At 42.5% G+C, this 26,119-nt stretch overlaps 1 protein-coding gene across 3 annotated transcripts in view; it reads left to right on the forward strand.

Annotated features, from left to right (window-relative positions):
- Positions 1 to 5,149: 5,149 nt before the first annotated feature.
- Positions 5,150 to 26,119, forward strand: part of ADIPOR2 (adiponectin receptor 2) — a 36,989-nt gene continuing 16,019 nt past the window's right edge. The window contains exons 1-2 of one of the 3 annotated variants that reach the window (XM_083572400.1): positions 5,150 to 5,602; positions 19,800 to 20,035. In XM_083572400.1, coding sequence (XP_083428526.1) covers positions 19,868 to 20,035 — 168 coding nt within the window. In that variant the 5' untranslated portion in view covers positions 5,150 to 5,602; positions 19,800 to 19,867. Of the gene's footprint in view, positions 5,603 to 8,759; positions 8,907 to 10,824; positions 10,968 to 19,799; positions 20,036 to 26,119 lie in introns of those variants that run through there. The other 2 variants (XM_083572402.1, XM_083572401.1) reach the window with 2 other exon arrangements.

Raw genomic sequence — 26,119 nt, forward strand, 5'->3', positions numbered from 1 at the left:
GAAAAACTGAGAGGATAATGGCCTGATCTAGCTCCCTTAATAACAAACCAGTAATTGGAACAATCCCCAAATCCCATGAAATCTGTGCGCTACAGATGCTTGGAATACAGTATCCTTTTTTTCTAAAAAAGAAAAACAGTGTTTTGGCTGCCTGAAAGGTGTTTCCTTCCTTCATATCTCTAACCTTTTATTGTGCAATGACTGCATACTGGCTTGTTTCACACACAACACTACGCCAAACCATGGGTAAGAATGAATATACAGGTGTGCAGATGCTTTCAGTGAAAATTCTGCTGCTTTACTCCTTTCTTATTCCTGCCTGCTGCTCTACTTGAACTAAACATGCTTGGCTTAGCATTACATCTGAATCCAGTCATGTCATCTGTCAGTGTTACATGTGAACTAGGGCACTGTATATTTGTTCTGAGGTCTAGGCTCTTTCTAGATTTTTGGTACAAAGTGATATTTAGATATGCTGGACGATTATGCCCCCGTCTCTCATTCTGGGATATAAAGAAAATCCCTGGAAATTTTGGAGCACAGGAGAGGAGAATGATCTGGAGAATTGTTATCCTTGGGATAGCATACTATATTCCCATTTCAACCACTAAGAAAACAGCAAGGTGTCTCCTGATAAACCCAGTTTTTTGTATTTCTTAATGGAACGCGTGAGAAATGCTCAGAGAAAATGAAAGGAGTTTCCAATATCTGCTAAAAATGGTATTATTCTTTAAAATGTTATGGATACCCATCTTTCCTCCAAAAAGGACTGGCATTTTCCTTGACAATAACTAGGCTAAACACAGTGACTTGCCCAACAACAGTCTGTAAGCTTGATAGCAGGCAAGATCTGAACAGAGATTTTCCATATCCAGCCTGAAAGTCTAGACACTGTATTACACGTTACATGCTATCTAAATTGCAGTAAGATAGAAAAGACCAGGAGGCACTGTAAAGAACATAGTGTTGACACAATCTGTATCCACAGGGCCTACACTCGAAAAGTACACATGGATGGGACAAAGGTGAAATGTGAGGGGGAAGGCTTTGATGAAGGACTACCAATGATGGGGGTGGGTGTTGAAAGTTTTAACAGGTAGTACAAGGTGGGTTGATCAGAAAAGACTTTGTAAATGAAAAGGTTTTGAAGGGTTTAAAAGAGAGGTGGGACTGGTATTTGTTACTGCACTGCAAAGAAGGGGGAAAGGTGCTTGAAACCAGAGGAGGCCATATAGCTAAGAGGAACAGGTAATTTCTCAAATGGTTGGATAGATAGTTGTAGATTTTAAATAGTGCTCTGGAGTATACCCAGTAAGGCAGAATTGCATATGACTAAGTAAGAAGTTTTGAGTTTTTGCACCAAACCAGTCTCTGCTGCTCATACAACAATGGCTGACCATCTTTGCTTATTTGTACCTCACATTCTATATATTGAATTGGGGGCAAGGCATTTCTAAACTGTTTATTCCACTGTTGTGAAATGTCACAACACTATATGCAGACTTATTTGGGATTGCTAGGGGCATGCTGCTAAGGTTGGGGCCCTCTGGCAAGTAATTCCATGCAGAACCCACCATGGGTTTGAGAGTGAAGGTCTGCAGTGGGGAAGTCTCCTGCACTTGAGGCTTCCACGATGTTTAGAACCCATATAATGCAAGGTTCTAGATCTCCATGAGTTCCCACTGCAAATCTTCACCCTCAAACTCATGGAGGGCTCTACATGGAATAAAGGTGATCCACCATAGGGGGTGGGCCTTGGCAGCATTCTCACTCTCCCAGTGCTCTCCCTTGCATGTTTCTTTACAGGCAAGTGCAGTAAGTACACAAATAGGGCTTCAGGGGCAGGTACCTCTGAGTAAATACCCCAGGCTCAAATGGGAAAAGTGCTGAGGGAATTATTTGCTTGTAAATCATCTTCCATTTGCCATTATGATCATCCCCTGGTTGTGAGAATGATATATACTGGATAGACCTATGTTCAGGGCTGTCTCAGATCAATTTGGTATCACAAACATCTGCTCTGGATTGCACTACCTGTGAAGTTTGCTCTCCCAGACCCTTGGACTGTTCCAGATGATATGGTACATTCTTTTGTGACACTCAGCTGCATTCCTGTCCCAGTGACTGCTTGGCTTGCTTGAGCAACCCAGTCAGTTCTGGCTCATTTTTATTCAATTTTGGTTTGTTTGTTTGTTTTGGCCTTTTTCTGCTTGCACTGAAAGATCTTGAGCATGTGGAAGATTGGTTTGCCAAACTTCTGATGTAGAAGCTCCAGCTTTATTGTAATACAATAATACTAACGCTATAATATAAGTGTACACCTTATACCTTTAAAGCACATTCAAAGCACATTGTCCTTCAAAAAATTATGGGCACTGTAGTTTGCTAATGGTTGCAGGGAATTGTAGCTCTGAGGGGTAAACTACAATGCCCAGAATTCTTTGAGAAAAAGAAGGCACTTTGAATGTGCTATAAACTGTGTACACAGTATTTGTTCAAACTTAATAAACGCATATCCTATATATTTAAGATAATGCTATAAAAATGTGTGATCATAGATTTATTTTGTTATTTGATTCCCCACCCAGTGTCATCAGTGAAACTGTATGTTGTGAGATACAGAGCAGGAAAAAGGAGCTACTCTTTAACACAGTGTATGGTTGGACTATAGAATTCACTACTGCAAGATGTAGTGATAGTCACTAATTTGGATGACTTTAGAAGAGGATTAGACCAATTAATGGAGGAAAGGGCAACCACTAGCCACTATGTTGTAATACCTCCAGTATCTGATGCAGTATGCCTTTAAATGCTAGCTGCTGGGGATCATGGGAGATGGTTAGCGCATTAATTTCTTGCTTGCAGGCTTACCAAGAGTCATCTACTTTGGAACTGTCAGACCAGACCAGAAAGACTTTTGGGGCGATGCATTTTAACATAGGGAGCTGCCCTATCCTGAGTCAGACCATTTGCATACATAGCTCAGTAGTGTCTACAGCGAATGGCAGCAGCTCTCCAGAGTTTCAGAGTGCGGTCTTTTCCAGACCTACCTGGATTCTGTATGCAAAGCAGATGCTTCACTGCTGAGCTGTGGCCTATTACATTATTTAATCCAATACATTACAATATAAATTCAAGACTTAAATCCTATAAATATCACACACACATGAAGGCAAGTCTTCAGTTACTGAATAAGTACCTAAGAGAGTCCCTTTGCTGGAGGTCAGATATATCAGCTGCCTCTCAAAGTCCCAGTTTGCCATTGGAACCTCACAATCAGGCCACAAAGGCAAGACTGCCCTCCCACTGTTGTTGTTTTTCTATAAAAACAGGACATATTCATTCCTGAAATGCCAAAAAACCATTTTTGTTTTAAAGAGCACAGTATTTAAATCCAATTTTATGTTACTATATGAGGTATGATGAATCATGTTTACTAAATCTTTGTGGTTTGCATGGCTTGGCAGGAATGAGGACAGCGGCTGTAGAATTCTAAGCATGTTGTCTCATTAGGAAGTACCATTCAATGTAGGGAGATTTAGGATACTTCCAGATGGGATCTTTATATTGCAAACAGGTCATTCAGATCTGATTGTTTTGTGTGCATAATTTGCATGTTAGCTTCAATGCATTTCCTTTTTTCAGTCATGGTATTTGTTGGTATTCTGCTGTTTGCCATCCACATTAATGAACTGAACTTGATGGGGTTGGTTTCCCCACCCCACCCCCATAGCTACTCCTTCTCCATCTTTCACTGCCTTCTTCCAGTCTGGGAATGTATTTTGTACCCATGTGCACACCTTTAAAAACAAACAAACAAAACTAGTGAAAGTGCAGAGAATCAGAATTACCAGTTCTTCATTATTAAGTTTTACAATAGGCAAAATGGAGTTTTATGCTTTTGGGAGGGGTTGGGGGAGGGATACCAATTTCCATCACTTCGCGCGCGCCCCATTTCTTAATATACTGAGGTTTTGGGCAAGAGTGATATAGCTATATTCCTCCAGTAATTTGGTAGAGGCATATGAAAATACTGTATTTAAAATGTGCAATAGGCTCATTGAACAGCACAAGCACACATTCCGTCACCCAAAAAAACCACAGCAGCTTTGAAATACTGAAACAAGAGGTCTTATGCAAGCAATATCGGTACTAAATATAGATATTTTAAATTTTTGTGAAGTAATTCCCCATATGTAGTGTGTGGATGAAGAGCAAGGTTGCTGAAATTTGGATGTGGCAACCAGTGGAAATTGGTCTCATTTGGTCTTGGGACTGCCTGTCTGAAAGCATAATTACTGCCTGGTAAGGATTACAACCTTCCAGTGCAACATTACACATATCTACTCTTGACACGCTCAAGGTCGCTCACAGCATGTGCAGTTTTGCACCTTAATCTCACATCATTGCAACATCCACAGTTGGGCAATACTATTTACTGGGACAAAACAAAAAATATTGACGACGGTGTGGCAAACTTTTGAGTCCTCCAGAACTCTTCACTGGGCAAAGTTATTACACAAAGCAGAGAAGTGTGCTACTGGAAGGAATTTTTTTTTTTTGTTTTGACTATGGCAGACCAACACGGCTACCTATCTGTAACAGAGAAGTGTGTGTGCCTGATGACAAGTTCTGGAGGACTCGGAAGGTTGCGATACTTTTGTGACATTTTGGCTACTCCCCCACAAAGCATCGCTCAGCTGATTTGGAAGGGTGCCGCCAATAGGGCTACCTTTGCTTTTTATATTCTTTAAACCCCAGCATTGTCATGACTGCAAGGAAAAAGTAGGAGTCTCCTGCTGCTGCTCTAAACAACATTTCCTTGGGAAAGAAAGTAATAAAATTAAACACAAGCTTTGGCAACCATGTACATTACTGGCCTCAAGCTATATACATACTCTACAGTGATATACACACTTTTCTTATCAAGGAGGATATATTATACAGTAATAGGGACCAGTATTGCCACTTTCCCCTTCATCTCTCGCTGCCCTGAGGTCCTTCCCACGCCTCCTTTGGGAACCTCGCCGCCCTCCTCGTACTTTGAAATCAACAAACCGCGCGAGCGCGCCGTTGAAAAACAACCGCCGCCTGAGCAACGGCCCCGCGCGACTCCGCTCCTTCCGTAAGCAGCGCTCACCCATTACGCACTTTGCGCCGCGGCCGCCGAGCCAGAACTAACGCCTGGCGCGAAAGGACGCTTTAAGAGCCCGCGACCTACTTTCCTACCAATGCGGAGGCGGCGCCTTCGGTTTCGGCAGGGTCACGCGCTCAAGCCGCCCGCCTCCGGGAAAACTACACGTCCCAGGGTGCCCTTGGGCTGAGCCTCCCCGCCCCTCCTCCCCCGAGCACGTCCTCCCGGCGTGGCTGACGCCTGCGCGTCCTTCGATTACGACGCTCCGCCGCCCATTGGCTCGCCGAGCCTCTTGCGATGATGACGCGCTCCGGGGCAAAGGGGAGGCGACGGGAGAGCTGAAAGAGGTGGCGAGTGAAGGCGGAGGGGGCGGGATTCCCGGAGGCGCCGGCGGCACCGTGGGGACTCCCTCCCTCCGACCCCCCTCAGCGCCGGACACAGCTGGGCCGCGGAGTGAAGGCGCGTCCGGTAAGCCGGGCTGAGGGGCTGGGGGGCTCCGGGCTGGGGCGCCCCCTGAGGAGCGGGCGGCGGGGCCTCGGCCGGCTTCGCTGCCGGCTGACATAGGCCGCGGGGTGGGGGGGGGTGCGACCTCCGACCTCCTCGCTCAGGGCCTCCTTAGGCCGCGGGGGTCGTGGTGCTCGCGGGCCGCTCTCTGCCGGTTGACCTCGATTTCCTTTACTCGAGCCCCTCCTCTTGGGCGCTGCTGCTGACCTTGGGCAAGTCACTTATCGCCTCTTCTCCCACCCCGGGAGCTGTAGTGATAAGTGGCTGCGAACGCCTTTCGGCCTCTCGCGAAACGCCCAAGAGTTTTACTTTTTAAACAAATAAATGACCAACTCTCTTGAGTGTTGTATCCTGTAGCTAATACACCTGTATAGTTTGAGTCTTTGGGTATACTGAAGTAATGGAATTATTAATTAACAAGCAAACGGTGGTATTTTTCAAAAAGGCTTTTCTGCCGCCCTAAAGACGCAAAACCAGCGAAGTTTTGTGGCACCTTTTTAAAGGGCTCACGAATTTTATTACGGTGTGTGGTTTTGTGGCCTCTAGTTGGTATCTCTGGAAGTTTAAGACGAAAAGAAAGAACTTAAAAACCAAGCAACTCCCTTCCCACTCCTACCCCCCCTCAAAGTAACCAAGGTTATCATCCTAAACACACTTAACACACTGCCCTTTGGGCAGCCTGGCTTACTTCTGAGTAAACATGGACCTGCCCTTGGTTTTCCTCACACATTTGGGTAGTCTTAATTGTTAATCATCACTTTAGGAGATGGCTCCTGCTTCCCAAATGGTGACAACACTTGAGGTGAAAAGCACTGGTCATGTTTTTGTAAACTGCTTCACAGCTGTTAGCAGAATTTGAGGAAATGAAGTGTTAAGTAGTTTTGAGGACTTCCATTTCAATAAACATGCAGAGGGCTACTTGTGAATCTCAACATTTCTATTGAGAATGTCAGTTGTCTGGGTATTTTGTACTGTACACTAGGAGTAAACTTGGACAAGAAAAAGAAACTGATAAAATACTGATGTGAGAAAATACAAGTACAATCAGAGAACTATTTTACTCTGGTGGAGAGTGTGCTAGGCTTAAAATGTAACTATTGTGGACAAGGCTTGGTATCAACAATTTTGTACTTGTGTCTGTTGGCAGAAGGTACAGCTTACACATTTTTGAAATATTTGTAAATGACAACTGTTCGCATGTATTTTATATTTGGAAATACTGCTTTACTCAGAAATCTTAACACACCTGGCCTTTTGTAAAATTGGTACTGCAATATTTTCTTGAGAATGTGCAAAACTAATGTTCAAAGCCTATGCACTCCTTGGAGTAAGTGTAATTGAACTTAACATGAATAAGTATGTGTATCATAAATAAGAGGTTAATCTACCTAGTTATGGAATCTTGAGCAGATTATAGAATAGTAACTTTTTGGCTGCAGTGGCAAAAAAATAACGACGGTTTGGCACAGCAGAGACCAAGGCTACAATTGTTTTCAGAAACTCAGAGCAGTGTACAACCAACTTCACCAAAACAAAATAAAACAATATTTAAAACCTCTATATTCTCATATATGAAACATAGTGTATTTGAAAAGTACAGTGTCACTCAAAGGATTGACAAAACAGAAGTTAAATAATGCCCTTGCAGTGGCTTGCAACATTGTTCTGGTGGCTTTTGTCACAAACAGGTAACCTTTTTGGTGGCTTGTATCCATCACTGCTGTTTGTTGAATTAAATCTTAGTGGCTCATAGAAAGGCCCAAAAGTGGCCATGACTTCAACAGTCCTTGCATTCACATATAGGTTTAGGATTCTCCCAAAGTGGGCATCTAATTATTTATAGCTTTGTTACCAAGAAACATATTCCTTGTTTATAAAGAAACTGCATAAAGGGTAACTTCGCATCTTAACACAAAAGTAGTGGCAGGAAGTATGAGTGACTCATGTCTCCCCTCTTCTCACACTTTTTGAGTAAGTAGACTTATTATTTCTCCTATCACACGATGCACAGCTCCACAGTAGCAGTACACAAGTTTGATTGCATAGGAAGTTGTCACTTGTGTAAAAACATAAAAACCTATCCTAAGTTGTTTACAAACCACTCTGTTAATAAGGCTAAGTGACTGTATTCTGTTCTTAGTGGAAATCATATCAGCATATCAATGAGAGCCAAAATTTTAACAGGATTAATGGAACAGCAAAAAATTGGTTTACGATGAGTAGTTAAATCAGGACCAAAATATATATACTGAGCAATATTGTGAACTTTCTTTACCATAAAGACTGGAGCTCAGAAGAGCCACTGCCAGTCAGTGTGAACAGTACTGAGCTAGGTGGGTCAATGGTCTGACTCTGTATAAGGTAGCTTCCTGTATTCACAAGTCATGTGAATTATTTTTGTGTCATGTTTTCACTTACCTGCCATGTAATACTCAGTGTCTAATGCAGCTGATAGGTAACAAACCACCTTTGATCTTAATCTTATGTTCCCAGTTTCTCCTAGGGGCGAAGAGAACTAGAAGTCACCTGCTTCCTGGCAGGTTTTCATTTGTCTTAGAAGGAATATATTCTCTCATCTTTGGCTGCTCCTTAACAAGCACGGGGCCTTTTCTTTATCCAGTTTAGCAAACACATCTCTTTCCATCCCTGTTTAATACCAGAGTAGCACTGCTGCAGATCCTTTCAACTAGGATGCTTGCATGGCCTGATCTCTTTTTCCAATGGCAGACCTCTCTTACCACTGAAAGGGAGCTCCAAAAACATCCTTTGGCATTTTTCAGAGACTATAAGATTGCACCATATGTGTTACATATGTTTATTCACTGCTCAGACTGTTAAGACTTACAGCTGAGAGATTTCATCATATGTTCCTTGGACAACAGTTTGACTCAAATGACAGAGTTGTTGAGTCAATCAGATGACCTACATTCTGCTGACCTGAAAAGGTGTGGAAGTGAAAAGAGAATAAATATTAAGTATTTTTAGTGAGAAAGTGAAATATTGCTAAGGATTATTATATAAGGATTCTTATTAATACCTGTATCCCTGTTCACATAGAGGGCAGGCACCCCAAGGGCTGTATAATTATTATTTTTATTATTACTCACCCTTCACCAGCAGTAGATCTCCCAGTCCACCTATGCAGAGGGATGAAGGTGATCTTCCCTGGTAAGTCACCACATTGCAGGGAGTGGAGCAGGGGAGGCTTTGGGCTTGCTAGATACAAAGCCCTCCAGGTCTCCCAGCAAGCTCCCAGAACACAGGAAAAGTAAGCGAGGCCTGACTCTAATGTATTATTTCAGTCCCATTGGGAGCAGTGGGAGAGAAAATCCATAAAAAGTGGCTTCAAAGTTAAGAAGGGACCCCCTCTCTCCTGTATATACACACACATTGTGCCATGCTGGTATGTGCTGGGCACAGCTTTTGATTGGGCAGCTTTTTCACCTTCACATCTTCCCCTTCTGCCTCTCCTGCACTCCCTTTGCTCTGCTCATTCATTGTTAAACAGTAACTTGTGTATGCATAGCCAGGGGAAGGGAGTGCTATTACACAAGAGTGTCTGGAACACTTTGCCACCAGTATTGAAGACTCTTTGGGACAAATTTTAGGTGAAAGGGTTGTTGACTTTAGTTGCATAAAGCACTCGAAATGAGCTTGCCGAGCACTATTTAAAAAGCTTGCTTACCAATGTGTACAGTGCACAGGACTTCTGCCTGTGTGTTGCCTCCATTTTTAAAGAGGTGTTTACATTTCTCTTTGGAAATAAATCCTCACCCGCTTTAAAAAGTAGTAGTCCATATTGGCCAGTTGGCATAAAGTATTCCACTAAGAAATTGCAACTCAGCTATTACTTGTTGCATGTTTATGGATCCAAGGCTGTTCGGTCTGAGTTCTAGCCCCTTCTCTGCATTCTGAGATGTCTTGAGTACTTTGTTTCTGAAGGTGCCCAGCCTGCCATGTCCACCTCTTAGTTAACTTGGATGTTTCAGAGTTGAAATTAAAGATCTAATAAATGTTTAAGTTAAAATAAAATGATTTTGCTTTTGCCAGCCTACAGTCCTACATAAACAATAGGTGGAAACACATAGTTCAGTTGTATGCATGTTTATCTGTAAACGTCTGGTCTTTGAGCATTTTTGCATTGGAAAACTTACTCCTGTTTCACTGTCATGGGATTGTTGTCAGAATGATAGTTAAGGGGTGCTGCTAACAGCAGAGAACTCTGCCAGAACTAGTAGGCCTCAAATAAATATTGGTCTCTCCTCCTCTGCCCCCTCCCCCTTGCTGAACCACTGGCAAGGAATTATATTGTACTAATATGAAAAGTCAGATGAAACCACTATATTTTTCTACCCTAGGTAAGTAAAGGAAGTGGATCATGCTGCTGGGCATTCCCTGAAATTTAGGCAATGTGGTGTAGTTGTTAGAGGGCAGTCCTACATCCATCACTGCCTCATCTCACTCATCCTACCTCATGTGGGTAGTATGGGCATGCAGGGGTCATCCCTCTAAAATGGATGTAGAAGTATTGTCCTTAGAACAGCCCATCTTAAAATTCACAAAGACTATGGTCTATGTTTCTAAATACAGCTCTGAAAGGAGACTCACTTCTCTGCAAAAATACCCTCTGTATTTAGGTAAGGACATATTCCCACCACACTACTCTTTGCTGTTTTGCTTTGACTGCTCTAAAGTATTAAAATATACTTGAATACTGGAACATCACTTGACTATATTTACAAAGTCATGCAACAGATATAGATACCTTCTCTTTCTCAATCAATCCTGTTGGTCAGGTTCTACCTGTGTCCTTAGAGCTGGGTGAGCAAAATAAGATGTCCATAGATATTCAACTGAGTAATTTTCAGATATGGATATTATATATTTGGTTGGCTAAGGCTTACAAGGAGGCATATTTTGGATTAAGTAAGCCCACATTGTACAACTAAGTAACCAGTTTTACAACAATGTCACTTTTAATTACTGTATAGCACTGTGGTGGTGTAATTAAAGTAAACAAATATAATAAAGAATTGTTGGGTACATGCATATAGCACGTTCAGTTTGAAGTGTAGACCTATTAAAGGAGCTGTGATATTTAATGGGCATGCCGTATGCAAATTGAGATTAAACTTGTCCAGTATATTGTAGGGGAAAAACAGCTTGGCAGCCAATGCAGTTTTGCTGTAGGTGGAGTTTTGGCTTTTATCTCCTGAAGGATCTGGGCATGGGTTGGTAATCTCTTCCACGGTGAATGCCAAGCTCAGTTTTCCCTGAACTGGGTTAAAGTGCAACATCTTGCCTGTATCTGTTTGTCAAGATACCAGGGGTAAGAAACTCTGAAAGTTCTACTTGCCAGGATTGTGTAGCATATAATAGGTGAAACACTTGTGTTTCATGTTACCCTTATGTCTTGTTTTATTGGAGTTTAATATTCAGTCTGTGGTTTAATTTCTTAAACTGTAGTCCTTTGTATTTACCATGAAATAATTTTTGTTGAAATTGGTATAATTTACTTCTCAGTAAATGTGGATAGGGTATGATTGTTAAATGTTTTACCTAACACTTAGTGCAAACTGCAGGGTGGGTTTGGTAGCATTGTGGATCTTATTCATTTATGAAATCTTATTTGTATACTTCAAATATTTAAAAGTTTTGAATTGCCAGAGAGAATTTTGGTATTTTGGCCTTTTGGGTGATGTGGTGTAGGATAGTGGCATTTTCTCCTTCTCCAGCATGATTTTTCTTATTCATTACACCAAAAGCTACACTACTACTGAATATCTAAGCCTCAACACTTGTAATGCACATCCATTTATGTAGTATGCAGACAGCCTTTGACTTATTTGTATATCCTTCAAGGCCATTAAATGTTCAGTAGGGAGTAAACATGATTCTGTAGTGCTCTGACCTGGTTCAACTATCCTTAGTTTTCTTTATTCAACAATCTGAAATGCTTCGCCTTGCATAGTTAAATACACATTGGATTCTGACATATATTAATTCTATGCAGAGTCATAGTAGGACAGAACTACGAACATTCTGTGGTTACACAGACTTTTGAAGCCTATTCCAGGAGTGTCTCTGTAGATTTTATGTATGGTTTGTAATATGGGATTTGTAAATAGTATTTATATGGTAATTGGGCTGTGCTCTCAGTTGCATTTCTTGAAAAACAGGTAGGGAAATTAATAGGGAATGGCTTACTCAGTTGTTTCTTCTGAGCTATAACAACAACAACAACAACAACAACAACAACAACAACAACAACAACAACAACAACTTCATTATTTCTACCCCAGCCAACTCTTGGCGGCTATATCTGTGATACGTCCCATACTTTGAATGCCTAGCTTTATAAATTGCATGCCACTGGCATGCAATCTAAATTCTTCTAAATTCTAAACTTCTAAATTCTGGCATTTTGCTTGTCTCCCTTAGTGGTCACAATCTCTCATCTGCTTTACATGTAAATGTACATGATTGGATGTATGCATCTTTGAGTTGGTCTGATGGACTAGCAAATGGATTTTAAGAGCCCTGTGCTACTTGAAGAGCATAGACAACTGCCAAGGACTTACTACCCACAAAATGCTCAAGCTTTCTTAGAGTACAAATGATAATTGTCAATATCATAGTTCTATTTTTTATGATAATATTATTTCTTGGAACTCATTGAGCCAAGTTGTAATCTTTGCATTAAGGCCAGTGTGTACCCATGTAAAAAGCCACCTTGTCTTTTTGTGTGTGTGTCCTCTGTAGCAAAATGCTGCTCTAAAAAAGGAAATGAGACAACGTTGCATTCTTAAGGGTTGACTTTACTCTGGCTTATGTGGTACTTCAGGCTCTATTATTCTGAAAATAGTCACGTTTGTCAGCATTTCAAACATGGCTGTGACCAGAGTGCTATTCTTAACCTTGACTGTCTCTTGACAAATACTTTTCCTTCAAACTTCTGCTCACATAATCATATCTGAATGGAGTAAATCTTTATATTTGTTTCATGCTTAAATTAGAGTTATTACAATGTTAATTATAGACTGCTGTGCATTTGTCATGGAAAATGTTTATGCCACAGGTTTTGATCGAAAGGTAAATGTTGTGCCATGACCGTGTTATGTCTGCTCTGGTACTTAAATGAAATAGGTTTTGTGTTTAGCTACAGAGAGTAGTAATACAGAACTGCAACCACTCTTAATTGTAAATCTCAACATTTATCAATCATGTAGTTAAATGTCATCCAGTGGATAGCATGAGTTCAAGTACAACAACACCCCCCCCCCGCCCCCGTATTTGCGTCAGCACAGAACCATTGGCATACTGAAACAGGAGTTTGGGTTGGGAAGCAAAGAAAAATTGACAGGATTTGGGATTTGATACCAGACAGCGAGAGCAGTGCTGAAGGCTAGAGGAGTGATTCAAAATTATAGTTCTTTTGTGTTTTTATGATTATAACTTTGACAGCCTATATTGACTCTTGCTGCAAATATTTGTACTAGAAGGCTAGGAGGGATATATTTTGATAGATACACAATGAACTATCTTTCACTGTGACCGCAAACATTTATATACACAAAACAAGAGAGCCTGAAACTTCTGAGGCGGAGGTTTTCAACCTTTTTGAGTCCACTGCTCCCTTAACCGACTACATGCTTTCTGTGGCACCCCTGTGGGGCTCAAGAGCCCAGTTATGTCACCCCTTGCTTGCAGAGCTGGCAGCCTCTCACCCTTTTTTGAATACCCTCCCTTGTGGAGTGTTCCCTCCGCCACCTCCCCTCTCTTTGGGAGACCTCTGAGCAACTGCTGCCACAGTCCCTAGTCTGTGAGCTGCCCCCCCCCCCCGCCCCAAAGAGCTTATAGCCAGGGCTACTGCAATAAACAGTTGTGCAAGCCTTTGGGAGGCAGAGATGTGAGGGGGCATCAGGAGGGAGGGAAGGAAAGGGGGGCAGAGACCAGTGTTGCTGCGGCACCCCGACCATCATTCAAGGCACCCCAGGGTGCCATGGCACACTGGTTGAAAACCACTGCTCTGAGGGATATTGTCAGGCCATGCCTGTGAATCTTCCATTGGTGTCATTGTTCACAGCCATGCCATATTTGTGTTTTCTAAAGTGTTGTTGTTTTTTAAGTGCACCAATTGATTCTTATCTTGATCTGGAATGTGTATATGGGATTAATGTTCAGATAGCATCACTTAATATATTTTCAAGAATGCCCTTCTTCAACTGTAACATTATATTAGAATGACATTATATGGTTCAACCTGTACCAATGGACATGACTTGTACTAATATTAACTTGTGTATTTATCTTTGTGATTCAGCCCTCTTCCATACAAGATTCTAATTGTCTGAGAAATCTATTATATAAACCACATATCTTATCTCTTGTGTAACTTTACTGCATAAAAAGTACAAAGGGCAGACCTTTTGCAACTCTGAATTTGCAAACCCAAGTTACCGTATTTTTTGCTCTATAAGACTCACTTTTTCCCTCCTAAAAAGTAAGGGGAAATGTGTGTGCGTCTTATGGAGCGAATGCAGGCTGCGCAGCTATCCCAGAAGCCAGAACAGCAAGAGGGATTGCTGCTTTCACTGCACAGCGATCCCTCTTGCTGTTCTGGCTTCTGAGATTCAGAATATTTTTTTTCTTGTTTTCCTCCTCCAAAAACTAGGTGCGTCTTGTGGTCTGGTGCGTCTTATAGAGCGAAAAATACGGTATAACTAAAATTAGCACATGACCTCACACTTGTAAGCAGAGCAAACACAGGTCTATATCCGATTCCACATGAAAAAGTTACTAGTCTATAATGGCTACATTGCTGGACAGTCACACCCCTTAATTGCTGTATATGTCTGAACCAGTTGTTCAAGGTCTGTTGTTGCATACTCTGAAGTTGCTCTGGTTGCATCACTGTGGTATTAAGATAGCTAGTTAGTTGAGTTTTAAGATGCTTATACTCTCTTCCCCTAATGGTCAATAATGGCAGTAACTGTTACCAGAAAGTAGGGAACAGGAAAGCATTTTTGGAACACTTTTCAATGCACATTCCTTCTACCAATCATACAAACTTGTGGAAAGGTGAGCTGGTGTTTTTCTAGCCTTGTGTTTCAGTTAACATGGGTGATGTAATCTCACTTATCTGCTGCTACAATCCTTGGTTGTATAACTTAAAATGACTGTAGCACACGGAAGAGCATTTCCATGACCAAAGGTGCATATGTGCTTCTAGTGCTAAAGGTTAAATATTGTATGCACCTCTGTTTACTGCTGACATTATCTGGCAGAAAGGTAATAGCTAACAAGAAAGCCCTGAAATGGAACGCTGAAGGTTTTGGATCCAAAGTTCTGCAGATCTCCAAGAGATCCTCAGCTACACCAGCCCTGGTGCTGTCATAGTGAAACTCGACCCACCTTCCGCCCTGGCCAGTGTGAGTTGACAGGGCTTGAGATAGTGTGCGTGTGTGTGTGTGTGTGTGTGAAAGAGAGAGAGAGAGACAGACAGACACACAGACACAGACACACACACACCATACACTACTAAGAACTGTTCTGTAAATAATCTCCTGGCTCTCAAAAGAAACCTCAAACATGAATTATAGAGTTGGAAGGAACCCCCAAAATAATCTAGTTCAACCCCCTACAATGCAGAAATCCTGCCCATAGCCATCCCTGGGTGGTTAACAACCAGGCACACTGACTGTCCATATTGCCATTGCATTTTATCAGAGGCCATGTTGTATGCAAGTTCTCTGTTGGAGACAACTCTGGAATTTTACTAGTCCCTGGACACCTTTATTTTTGTCTGTTAATACTTTGTTGTCTGCCTAGGCAATTTGCTGTTTGAAAAACTCAGCTATTGTGTTTATCAGCAGTTTACAGGTAACAAAAAGCAGCTGTTGGGGACACATATTCTGTCTGCTGGAGTCTTGGTATTGCTGATATCTCTTTGTTAGCAAAGTGTTACTTTCCCCATTGACAAAAAGGAACTGTACACATTCTCATTGTTACATTGAAAGTGACCTCAGATGGGCTCCTCTCCATAAAGCAGAAAGACCTAGGAATGCTTGGTATTAGTATGTCAGGCATTAAAGTTTCCCCCAGGAGACGGGACTTTATTTGCAGAAGAAAGGTTGATGGTTGTTGTTTTTATATAAAATAGTTAAGCATCTTGGTGAATTGCATGATTCTCTAAGGGCTCTCTGCTTTTTGAATGTAGTGCATGATGCCGCTTTTATTAGTGCTCTAGTTACAGTAATGTCCTATTGTTAGAGCATTTGAACATTTCATGTAGGAATAAAATTAGAAATGCTTTGGAAAAAGCTCTTTAGACTTAGGTTATTAGGTTGCCATAAACAGAAAAACCTCCACCCACCCAGAACACTCTTGCCCTCATAGAGTATGTGTACGCACGTTTGTGTATATAATCAGGCAACCACAGTATTAAAATCTTGAAATACATGGTTAGTGTATTCTTCTTTGGGCTTTTTAGTTTTTCTTTTGGTTTTTTAGCTTTTCACAGAAAGCTTCATGATGTAGGTAGCTGTAGTTCACTTTTCATAAATCCCATTGCTGTTGGGACATGTACCTGGGATTCTAGATTTGGTTTTAAGGATGTGTGAGCTGCCTAAATCATGGTGGTCTCCATGCTCTTCTAAGAGTAAGAGTAGGCATTGTAAATAGAAATTGCACAATGCTTTTATGGCATAGTGGGGAAATAAAGTGTGAAAAATCTGGTTGTGTAATTTAGAGATAATTGCCAGCTTCTACTGTGTTAGCAACTAACTTTATGGGAGTCTCTCTTTGGAATTAGCAGTGTTCGAAACTCCCACTGTTCTAGGCGCATTTTACGACAAGGAATTTCATTAGCGTGTGCAGTTTCTGAGCTTTGGGCACAGTACTGCACCTAAGATTTCAGATTAAATTTGTAGAGTGGAAGGAAAGGAGGACCTTTTTCTGCCTCCCTACTTCCTCTGAAAACTGGAGAAGAGACCCTTTTAAGAATATTAGAGGGGCAGGCAGGGGAAGCATGGCTTTGTTACTGCAGTCTTCAGATGAGGACTAGACCATGTGAAAAATGAATATAAGATTTTAGCTGAAGATAATTAATTTTCAGCTTTGTATTCTTGTTATAAAAAAGGGCGCCTAGACATTCCGTTGCTGTGCACATAACCTAGGTTTAATGTGCCATTTTAGCTTCTAGCTTTCATATCTCAGTTTCTAACACTGGGAATTAGTTGTGTGTAACCCCAACACTCTCCGTTCCCTTCTAAAATGGACTGGCAAACCTTTTCATACACCTGCCTACTATAGCCAGTTTTTAAAAATGGCTCACACCCTCCTTGAGGGTCATAGGCCTGTCTCATGCAGTGCCTGGCCTACAGCTCTATAGCCTAAGTGACAGCATGGAGCGTCCCTGACCCTGTGTCTCCTTGAAATTATGACCCAAAATGGCAAACCCATTTGGAGTCGAGCCCACCGCCCATGGCAGGAGCTGCTGTCATAGTATGACAGGCCCTGGACCACTCCCCAATCCCAGAGCTGCATTCATTCAGCCAGCAGTTAAACACTACCGTATTTTTCGCCCTATTGGACGCACCGGCCCATAGGACGCACCTAGTTTTCATGGGGGGAAATCAAGGAAAAAAATATGATTTCCCCCCCGCAGCTCTGGGAGCAGCGGACAGGCTGCACGCAGCCTGTGCGCTACTCCAAGAGCTTCTCCCTGCTTTTGCGGGAGGTGGCGGAATTCCCCCACCTCCCGCAAAAGCCCACAGGAGCCGTGCGCGACTCCTACGGGCTTTTCGACCAGGAGGGAGAAGGGACTGAAACGGCCAGTCAGTCCCTTCTCCCTCCTCGGGGAAAAGCCCCCAAGAGCGGCGCGCTCTTCAAAGGGTGCGCGGCTCCTGCGGGCTTTTCTACGAGGTGGGGGAATTCCCCAACCTCCTAGAAAAGCCAGCAGAAGCCGGGAGCCCCTTTAAAGAGCGCACGGCTTTTGCGGGAGGTGGGGGAATTCCCCCATCTCCCGCAAAAGCCCACAGGAGGGAGAAGGGACGGACTCGGCCAGTCAGTCCCTTCTCCCTCCTCGGGGAAAAGCCCCCAAGAGCGGCACGCTCTTTAAAGGCTGCGCGGCTCCTACGGGCTTTTCTACGAGGTGGGGGAATTCCCCCACCTCCTAGAAAAGCCAGCAGAAGCCGGGAGCCCCTTTAAAGAGCGCGCGGCTTTTGCCTGCTTTTGCGGGAGGTGGGGGAATTACCCATCTCCCGCAAAAGCCCACAGGAGGGTTGGAGAGTAGCGGGAAGGCATCACATGCCTTCCCGCTGCCCCCCAATCTCTGGGGCTGGCGATGGGGGAAGCGCTGCTTTCCCCACCGCCAGCCTCAAAGCCGGGTCGGAGAGTAGCCGGAAGGCGTCGCTCGCCTTCCCGCTGCCCCCCATCCTCTGGGGCAGGCGATGGGGGAAGCGCTGCTTTCCCCACCGCCAGCCTCAAAGCCGGGTTGGAGAGTAGCGGGAAGGCGTCGCTCGCCTTCCCCCCATCCTCTGGGGCAGGCGATGGGGGAAGCGCTGCTTTCCCCACCGCCAGCCTCAAAGCCAGGTCAGGGAGCAGCGCGAAGGCGTCGCGCGCCTTCCCGCTGCCCCCCATCCTCTGGGGCAGGCGATGGGCGAAGTGCTGCTTTCCCCACCGCCAGCCTCAAAGCCAGGTCGGGGAGCAGCGCTAAGGCGTCGCGCACCTTCCCGCTGCCCCCCATCCTCTGGGGCTGGCGATGGAGGAGGCGCTGCTTTCCCCCACCGCCAGCCTCAAAGAGCAGACTCTCCTGGCTTCAGCGGAAGCAATGCAAAGCCTCCGGAGCGCAGGCTTCGGAGGCTTCGCGTTGCTATCGCTGAAGCCAAGGAGCCTGCATTCGCCCCGTAAGACGCACACACATTTTCCCTTCATTTTTGGAGGGGAAAAAGTGCGTCTTATAGGGCGAAAAATATGGTAATCTCCACTACAAACAGCACACTCTTACCTGCAGCTGGATGATGCACAGATAACATTCAGTCAATATACAGGGTGAGTCCTTTAAAAGAGGGTCCATGGATACAGAGTACACATGTTCCACGAGGTCTCTTTTAAAAGACTCACCCTATATAATTGAGGTCTGATATAGTGGGGTGTCTGTTAATCTGCCATTTAAAAAGATAATTGATTAAATTTGCATATAAGCGAAACCTCAAGAGCCATAAGATTTGAGAGAAAACTTAAAATACAAAAGCTGTCCATCAGTGTAAAAGGCCCTTTTCTGTATTTAGTTTTTTATTCCAGTATGTTAATACAGCAAGCCTGCAATGTACACACATTCAGCTTTATGTATGACATGGCAGAAAGGGGGCAGGGTTTCAAGAATAATGGCTTTGGCAATCCCACTTGCTACTGAACCCAATGGATTTTAACTATAGGCAATTTTGGCTTTAGGTGTGATCCCCAGATCATAGCCCCCATATAAATTGCAGGCTTACTGTACACCAGAACAACCTTGAACAATGATTAGGTGTCTTCCCTGACTCATCATTAAAATTGCCCTGCCTGATTAATCAGTTAAAGCTTCTTACTAATTAAAGCTTGAAGATTAGTTACAAGCTATAAAGTCTCTGCAAAACCTTTGTCTTCCATTTGTGACATGCACATACAATACAGAAGTGGAGACCATTCAAGATAATTGTTTAAGCTTATGTCAGCTGAGTACAAGATTTTCCTATCAAAATGATGACATTTACAAGTATTTCTGGCTAGTCTTTGGTAGTCTTCACTCCCTTTAGGAGGCTTTTAAGACACATTCTTTGGTGTGTTGACAGTGTGCTATAACCTCTGGTCTTGTGATCATGCTTAACTGAGAACCAAATGTCAAGATAGGGTTTGCAGTGAACAGTATCCACATTGTTTTGCAGTGGATTGGTGCTACATATTAAAAAGCTCTGTATTTAAATTGAATCATGGAATTGGTAATTTTTACCTTTCATAACATCACAGATGCTCCTCTAAAGCTTATTTACTTCAGTCCTAGGGAAAAGCGAATTCTCCATGATTGGCTTTCAGCATCTTCAAAAGTGACTATAAGTTGGATGTTAACATAATTATAGGCTGGCATATTTATCAATGACAGTTTTGTTTCCTTTTTCAGGACTAGCCAATCTGTCATCACTTCTTGCCGGAGAAAATAAGAACCTTTCTTGAGAAGACCCTGGTCTCATGAACGAATCAACGGATCTCGGGAATGGCAGCATTCTGGAGCCAGCACTACGGCTCAGGAAGGGACACATGCCCGATCCTGCTGGGCAGGAAAGCCTTGATAGTGACCAATCCAGTGAGCAGGGGCCCCTCCTAGTGGAGCCACCTGAATCTTCTGAACTGGAAAAGGTAAATAATAATTGGTACTCAGAAATCTAGCCAGGGAGTTGCATCAAACCTCCTTGAACAACTTAGGGATAAGTTAACAATTATAGGGGTATGGTTCTTATCAGAGAAGGCAATTCCACAGTGTCCAAGACCCAGGCCATTAAGGGATTTTAAAAACAACTACACCCCAGCATCTTGAATTTATCCCAGAAATGAAGAGATAACTAGTGGTTCTGTTACTGTGTGTGTCAAATATGCTTCATGTTGGAGAATCTTGACAAGTCTTACCACTGTGTACTGGAGCAACTGAAGTTCTTGAACTGTCTCCAGGGACAACCCTGCACAAGAATCTCAAAAGAAGGTGAACTGATTACCAGGGCTTATAATAAGTTGTAAGGGTTTTGAGAGAGGGCCACAATCAGTCTACCTCCAAAGTTGCTGTAAAGTCCTCTGTCACAGGCAGCTACCTAGGAATCCAAGAGGATTGTTGGATCCAAGAGTGTTTGGTTTGGCCTCCACATATGAACACAGGGTGCAAGTAGAACAGTGCCTCCTTCAGTTGTGTGATTGGGAGAAAACCCAAGAAACAATAACCCTTCAATTTAGCTTCCTTGTATCAGTTCTAGTTGATGTACCAATATATAAACACACACATAAAGCAGTCCAATGATCGTATCCTAGTTTTTCCAACACTCAGCCAAGTGATTTAGAAGGTCTGTTTACTTCCAGGCAGGAGTGTTAATGGTATCATTTAAATCCATTGCTAGGCTGATGGTTTAGCAGTCAGTATCATAATGACTATAAGGTGCTTTATAAATGTAATTGGCTTTCTAATCATTACAGGAAATTCCCCTTTTCCTCCTTCCCCCAAATCAGAAGAGAACATATATTTTTGTATGATATGTAATTAAGTATAAGAACTTTTGTAAGTTCACTCTGACTTTAAGTTCTGTTTAAGTTCTGCTAAGGTTTGGGTGGCATAATACATTGGCACAAACAAATATTACATGTATGTGGAATTGCCTAAAAACTTTGTAAAGGAAAAAAGGTAAATGGCTTCAGGTTCTGTTTCTAACAATATGTCTAATGCCAGTGCTTTGATGTAGGGTTCATTTAAAGCCTGTTGTGCAACTTCTAAGAATGAATATAGTTCACTGGCAGATGAACAGTCTGTTCTGTGGGTAACTGTTATCTGGGTGACTTTAGACTGCTGAGCTTTGAAGCTTGTGTACAGTCTTTAAGGCCAGAGTATATATAGTACTTCCTGCCCACCTAGCAGTTCGAAAGCATGTCAGAGTGCAAGTAGATAAATAGGTACCGCTCCAGCGGGAAGGTAAACAGCGTTTCCATGCACTGCTCTGGTTCGCCAGAAGTGGCTTAGTCATGCTGGCCACATGACCTGGAAGCTGTCTGTGGACAAATGCTGGCTTCCTTGGCCGGTAAAGCGAGATGAGCGCCACAACCCCACAGTCGTCTGCGACTGGACTTAACGGTCAGGGGTCCCTTTACCTTTTTTTATATAGTACTTAGTAGCTTGTACTTGCTAAAATGAATACTACTAACACAGCTGTAGTAGTGGAGATTTATAAGACTGGTTTAAACAGAATTGATCTGCTAAATATAGTGGTCAGTGACATGTTTTGGCTGCATTCCTGTCACAGAATGGACTGGATGTACCCATCCTTACTAATAAATTTTGTGCAGGTGCAGGTGCAGAAAAGAAGTGGCTAAGAGCATAGGAAATAAGCACTGAATTAGTAGTTAGAGAAAGCAAACTTACACAAAGGAACAGATGCTTCAAATGGAGGGGGCAAGCTTTTGGTTTGTGGGATCTACTCTTTCTTTTTCTTTTGCCACATCTGGCCACTACTGGGAGTGGCTGCTTGGCGACAGAGCTAGTTTTGATTACCAGCTGCATCTTCTGATGAAACCATACACTGAAGTGGTCTGCTTGTACGGTAACACAATTTACACCTGTGTTACTTTATTTATACTTTGCCCTTTTCCCTGACGGGACTCTCAAGGCAGTTTACAGATAAAAATAGGAACTGTTTAAAACATAGAAAAAACAATCTATAATAAACAATTCAACACTGATAGAATTATGACTATATACATATATAAATCTATTAACATTATACAAATAATTACGATAAAAATAGCACGGTGCTAACTCTTTCATTAAAAGTAGTCATTTCCCAAAAGCCTGTTGGAACAAGAAAGTCTTCACTTGCTGGCAGAAGGACAACCAGGAGAGAACCAGTCCAACTGCTCTAGGTAGGGGGTTCCAAAGTCTGGGAGCAGCCACCAAGAAGGACCTTGGTTTTATTAACACCAAGCTCTAAAATTACTACATAAAACCTGGTTACAGTGATTATTATTGTTTATATTGTTCTAAGTGCAGAAAGGATACCTTTTAGAAGTTCTCGCCAGCCCTCCATTCTCGGATACATCGTCCCCACACTGATTAGCCCAAGTGAAAGTATCTGATACTTAATAGTAGAAAAGGAAAGAATGAAAGCAGGCGTGCTTCATTTTGATATTCTTGCAGCCTAATCCTATGCATGATTCCAACAGGCACTCTCAGAACAGAACCATTATTATTAAATACTGTTCAGGCATTTTCAGAACCTCGGTCTTGTAGATCTGCTGTACTTGGAAGTGTCACAGGATTTTCAAGTGAAAATAATGCTCAGAACCCTCCTTCCCCCTCCCTCGCCTCCCATCTTGCACACAAATGAGAGTAAGCTGCCTTGAATTCAGCATAACTTACTGCTGAGTGAAATACATAGGATTGTGCACTCTTAATCCTCTTTCTCTTTCCTCCCTCCCCCTTCATTATCAAATGAAAAATACACCATTAAGTAAGAGATTCTGGATCTACGATTTTAGAAGGCCGCCTCAGCCGAAGTGAGGGGTGGAGGTGTTACAGAAGGTTTTCAATTTTAGGAAGGAACGTCAAATCAAAAGCTGCCTTATACCTGGCCCATGCTATTATGTTGTCTTCCTCCTTCCTCCTTGAAAATTTATCTGCACTGCTTCCTTTCTTCACTTTGCCACTGTATAATCACTTTGTGCCAGCACAGGCCCCACCCAGAATAAATGGCACATGTACAGTGATGCTAGCTGCTGCTGATCCTTCCCATAGAGACTTGAGGTGAATGGGCTAGTCTGTGATAGTAAGGCAAGCTTGTGGGAGGTGGGTCTGAAGTGGCCCTCTAATTCTCCCAATTGATCTTGACTATCCAGCTTCAAGACAGAAATCTTAACCGTAAAAAATTATGAGTATTAACAGTGTTGTGACAATGCTAGACCTGTTTCCTTTGAAGTGTCTGTTGGGGAGGGCACATCATGGTGATGAAAAGCTCTTGTATCAGAATTTTTTAGCACCACCTTTTTGTTAATTCCGACAATTGGCATTTTTTCTCTTAATGTTCAGGCACTTAACAAAACACTCTTGAAAAAGGAAGTGTCAGTTACTCACATTGCGTGTCTAAGCACTGTGAAATGCATTTGTATTTGGTACTGCTTGTGTGTTCAGTTTCCTTTTCTATGGAGAAATAGTTTGGCAAGTTTTTATTCTGAAGTCTGTCATACTCAGCATGTTTACTTAAAATACGTTTTGAAGTCAGCAAGACTTCCTCTTTTAAAGCTGAGTGACGCTTATTGGATCACCTTTACCCTATCTTGTGTCTGTTTCCCTCTGATGGAGGAAAGCACATCTTTTCCACAGTGGTATTGGAGTACTTCTCCCAGAAAGAAAGCCTGTGGGGTGCCAGGTGATAATTCAGACTGTCTTCAGGCATGCAAATGATAGTTGGATTATTTATTGTACACATTTTTATTTTCACTGTGGTGGGTGTAAACCTTTGCTAACCTAGTGCCCCCTTGCCCCAGCATGCTGACTGGGGCTAATGGGAAATTTAGTCCTAAATGTATGGAGGGCACCAGGTTGGCAGAAGTTGCTCTAGTGAATATTCACGTTTTCTTAAGCTGTTGGTGCTTTTTTCTGCCCTGTGCCGGACTGTCTGGCCTCCTTCATGGCATTTATCTTCCTTTGCCCTTTGCTATTTGAATGGTTGGAGTGTCTTTGTTCTCCCTGCTGTTCTTCAGTCACTGATATCTCCTAAAGAAATGGTTCTCACTGTGACTTTGTTAAACTGACACAATCAAATGCATGTGACTTTTATCACCTGATGAATGGGCTTTTTATGTACAGCCCTGAAAACCTGCACTTGACTCTCTCCCTTTTTTCTATAATCCTCCAATGACAGAGAGGGAACAAAAGGCTGTTTTCTTCACATTTCCCCCCTAGCTCCCACAGCCCTCTGCTCTTGATTGATGGTGGTTTTTGTCTAAAAGTTCCTGCATCTGTGGTGCTCTGTGCACTTGCAGTGTGTGGCCTAGAAGCGTGTCTGTGAAATTTTGGGTCCTTTGCTCTGAAGCATTTGGTACTGTGCAGAGGATAATGAAGCGCAGCACTTGACTCTTCAGTCAGTGGAAGGCTTCTTCATGGCAGATACCCAGCTGGAACATTTGTCAAGCAGCCAGGGCCTCCATGACTCTTGAATTCAGCTGTTTGACCTTTGGGAAAGAATCCATTAGTAAGCCTACTTTGAAAGTGAAAAAACTGTGCTCAAGCATAGTAAAAATGGGAAGGAAAAGAATAGAAACCAAATAAAAAATACTGACATGAATACTTAAGAACAAGGGATTTAGAGTTCATCCTTAAGGAAAGGCATTGGAAACCTGTTGCTTTCTTTTGCATCCTGGTGTGGAGGAGGCAGGTCAACCTGCTGTATGCCATTATATTCTTTGTTTGTTTGTTTATTACAACTATTTCTTTTAACTTGTTTTTAGCTCTTTGTGCTTTTACTATCTAGTTTTGTGTTCTACTACCTAGTTTTGTGTTTTTATATTGCTATAAACCGCTGTGATACATTTTTATGGTACAGTGACATATAAACATTTTTATTAAAAAATAAATAATAAAATGTAAGAGACAAGGCATGGCATCTACTCATCTTTGCACCTTATTAAGGTTTTGTATTTCTGTAAATAACATGCTCAGACAATCCTTCTTTCCCTGCCTCTACACTATATCCCACAATCTCTCAATTGCCATGTTTTCTACTTTTTTTGGTTATGATAGGACAACTTCTCCACTTTTAGATCCTGCTTTTGCATTGTTTTAATATAGTGAACTGGTTTTGGAAAGTAAACGCTTAGAATTGTCTCAGTGTCTTGGATACAGCAAAGGCAAGTTCCATATATGCCCTTGGTATTTTTTTCTCTTGTTTCTGCTTCTCCTCTGTGTTTTCTTTTACCCAATGAGTGATGAGCTATTGCTGCCTTCATAGCAACAAATATTACTTTCTAGGATTCCCTCCTCTCTGAACTTTAAAAATAATTTTTAAAGGCCAGTATCTGAAAGGTAATCATGTGTGGACACAAGGCATGGTTCTGCCAATTTATTGGCCTCTTGAGGGAAGAGGCAGCCATTTTAGAAGTAAACAGGAACTTACTCTATAGAGGTCGGTGGCGTTTTGTTTTTTTAAAAAATATTTTAATTAAGTTTTCACATAATACATCTTAAAAAGTTTTCACATAATACATCTTAAAAAAACAGGCAGGTGGAGATTTGGTGGATACCCCTTTGTCATTATTTTTACCAGGTTTGCTATGCACTGTCCTGGACTTTTTCACTTAACATAGAAAGTTGTGTAGTGTGGTGTTGCTTGTGTAGCTTAGTCTAAATTGGCAACTGATCTTTTGCGACTGGATGGAGATGTCCAGGAGCCACACTTGGTGCTTAGCATCTCCAGCTGCCTGGCTGCAGTCAGCTCGTCTGCCAGGCACAGCGCAGCAAAAAATGCATCTTTTTTGTGCTGCCTAGTGAATCAGGTGTTTGGAAGAATAATGCAGTAGCAAAAGACATGTCTTTTGCTGCTGCACTACCCTGCAGACCCCCTGATTCTCTTGGCAACTCCCCCCTCCCCCCGCAGCGGAAAAAAAAGGCAGCTAGACATTTTGTGTTGGTGCCCACAACCTAGGTCCCAGGAGCCACATGGTTCCTAGCATTCCTATCCCAGCTTCCAACTGCTG

Source organism: Podarcis filfolensis (genome assembly GCF_964270895.1).
Source record: "Podarcis filfolensis genome assembly, chromosome: 10".
Lineage (NCBI taxonomy): Eukaryota > Metazoa > Chordata > Lepidosauria > Squamata > Lacertidae > Podarcis > Podarcis filfolensis.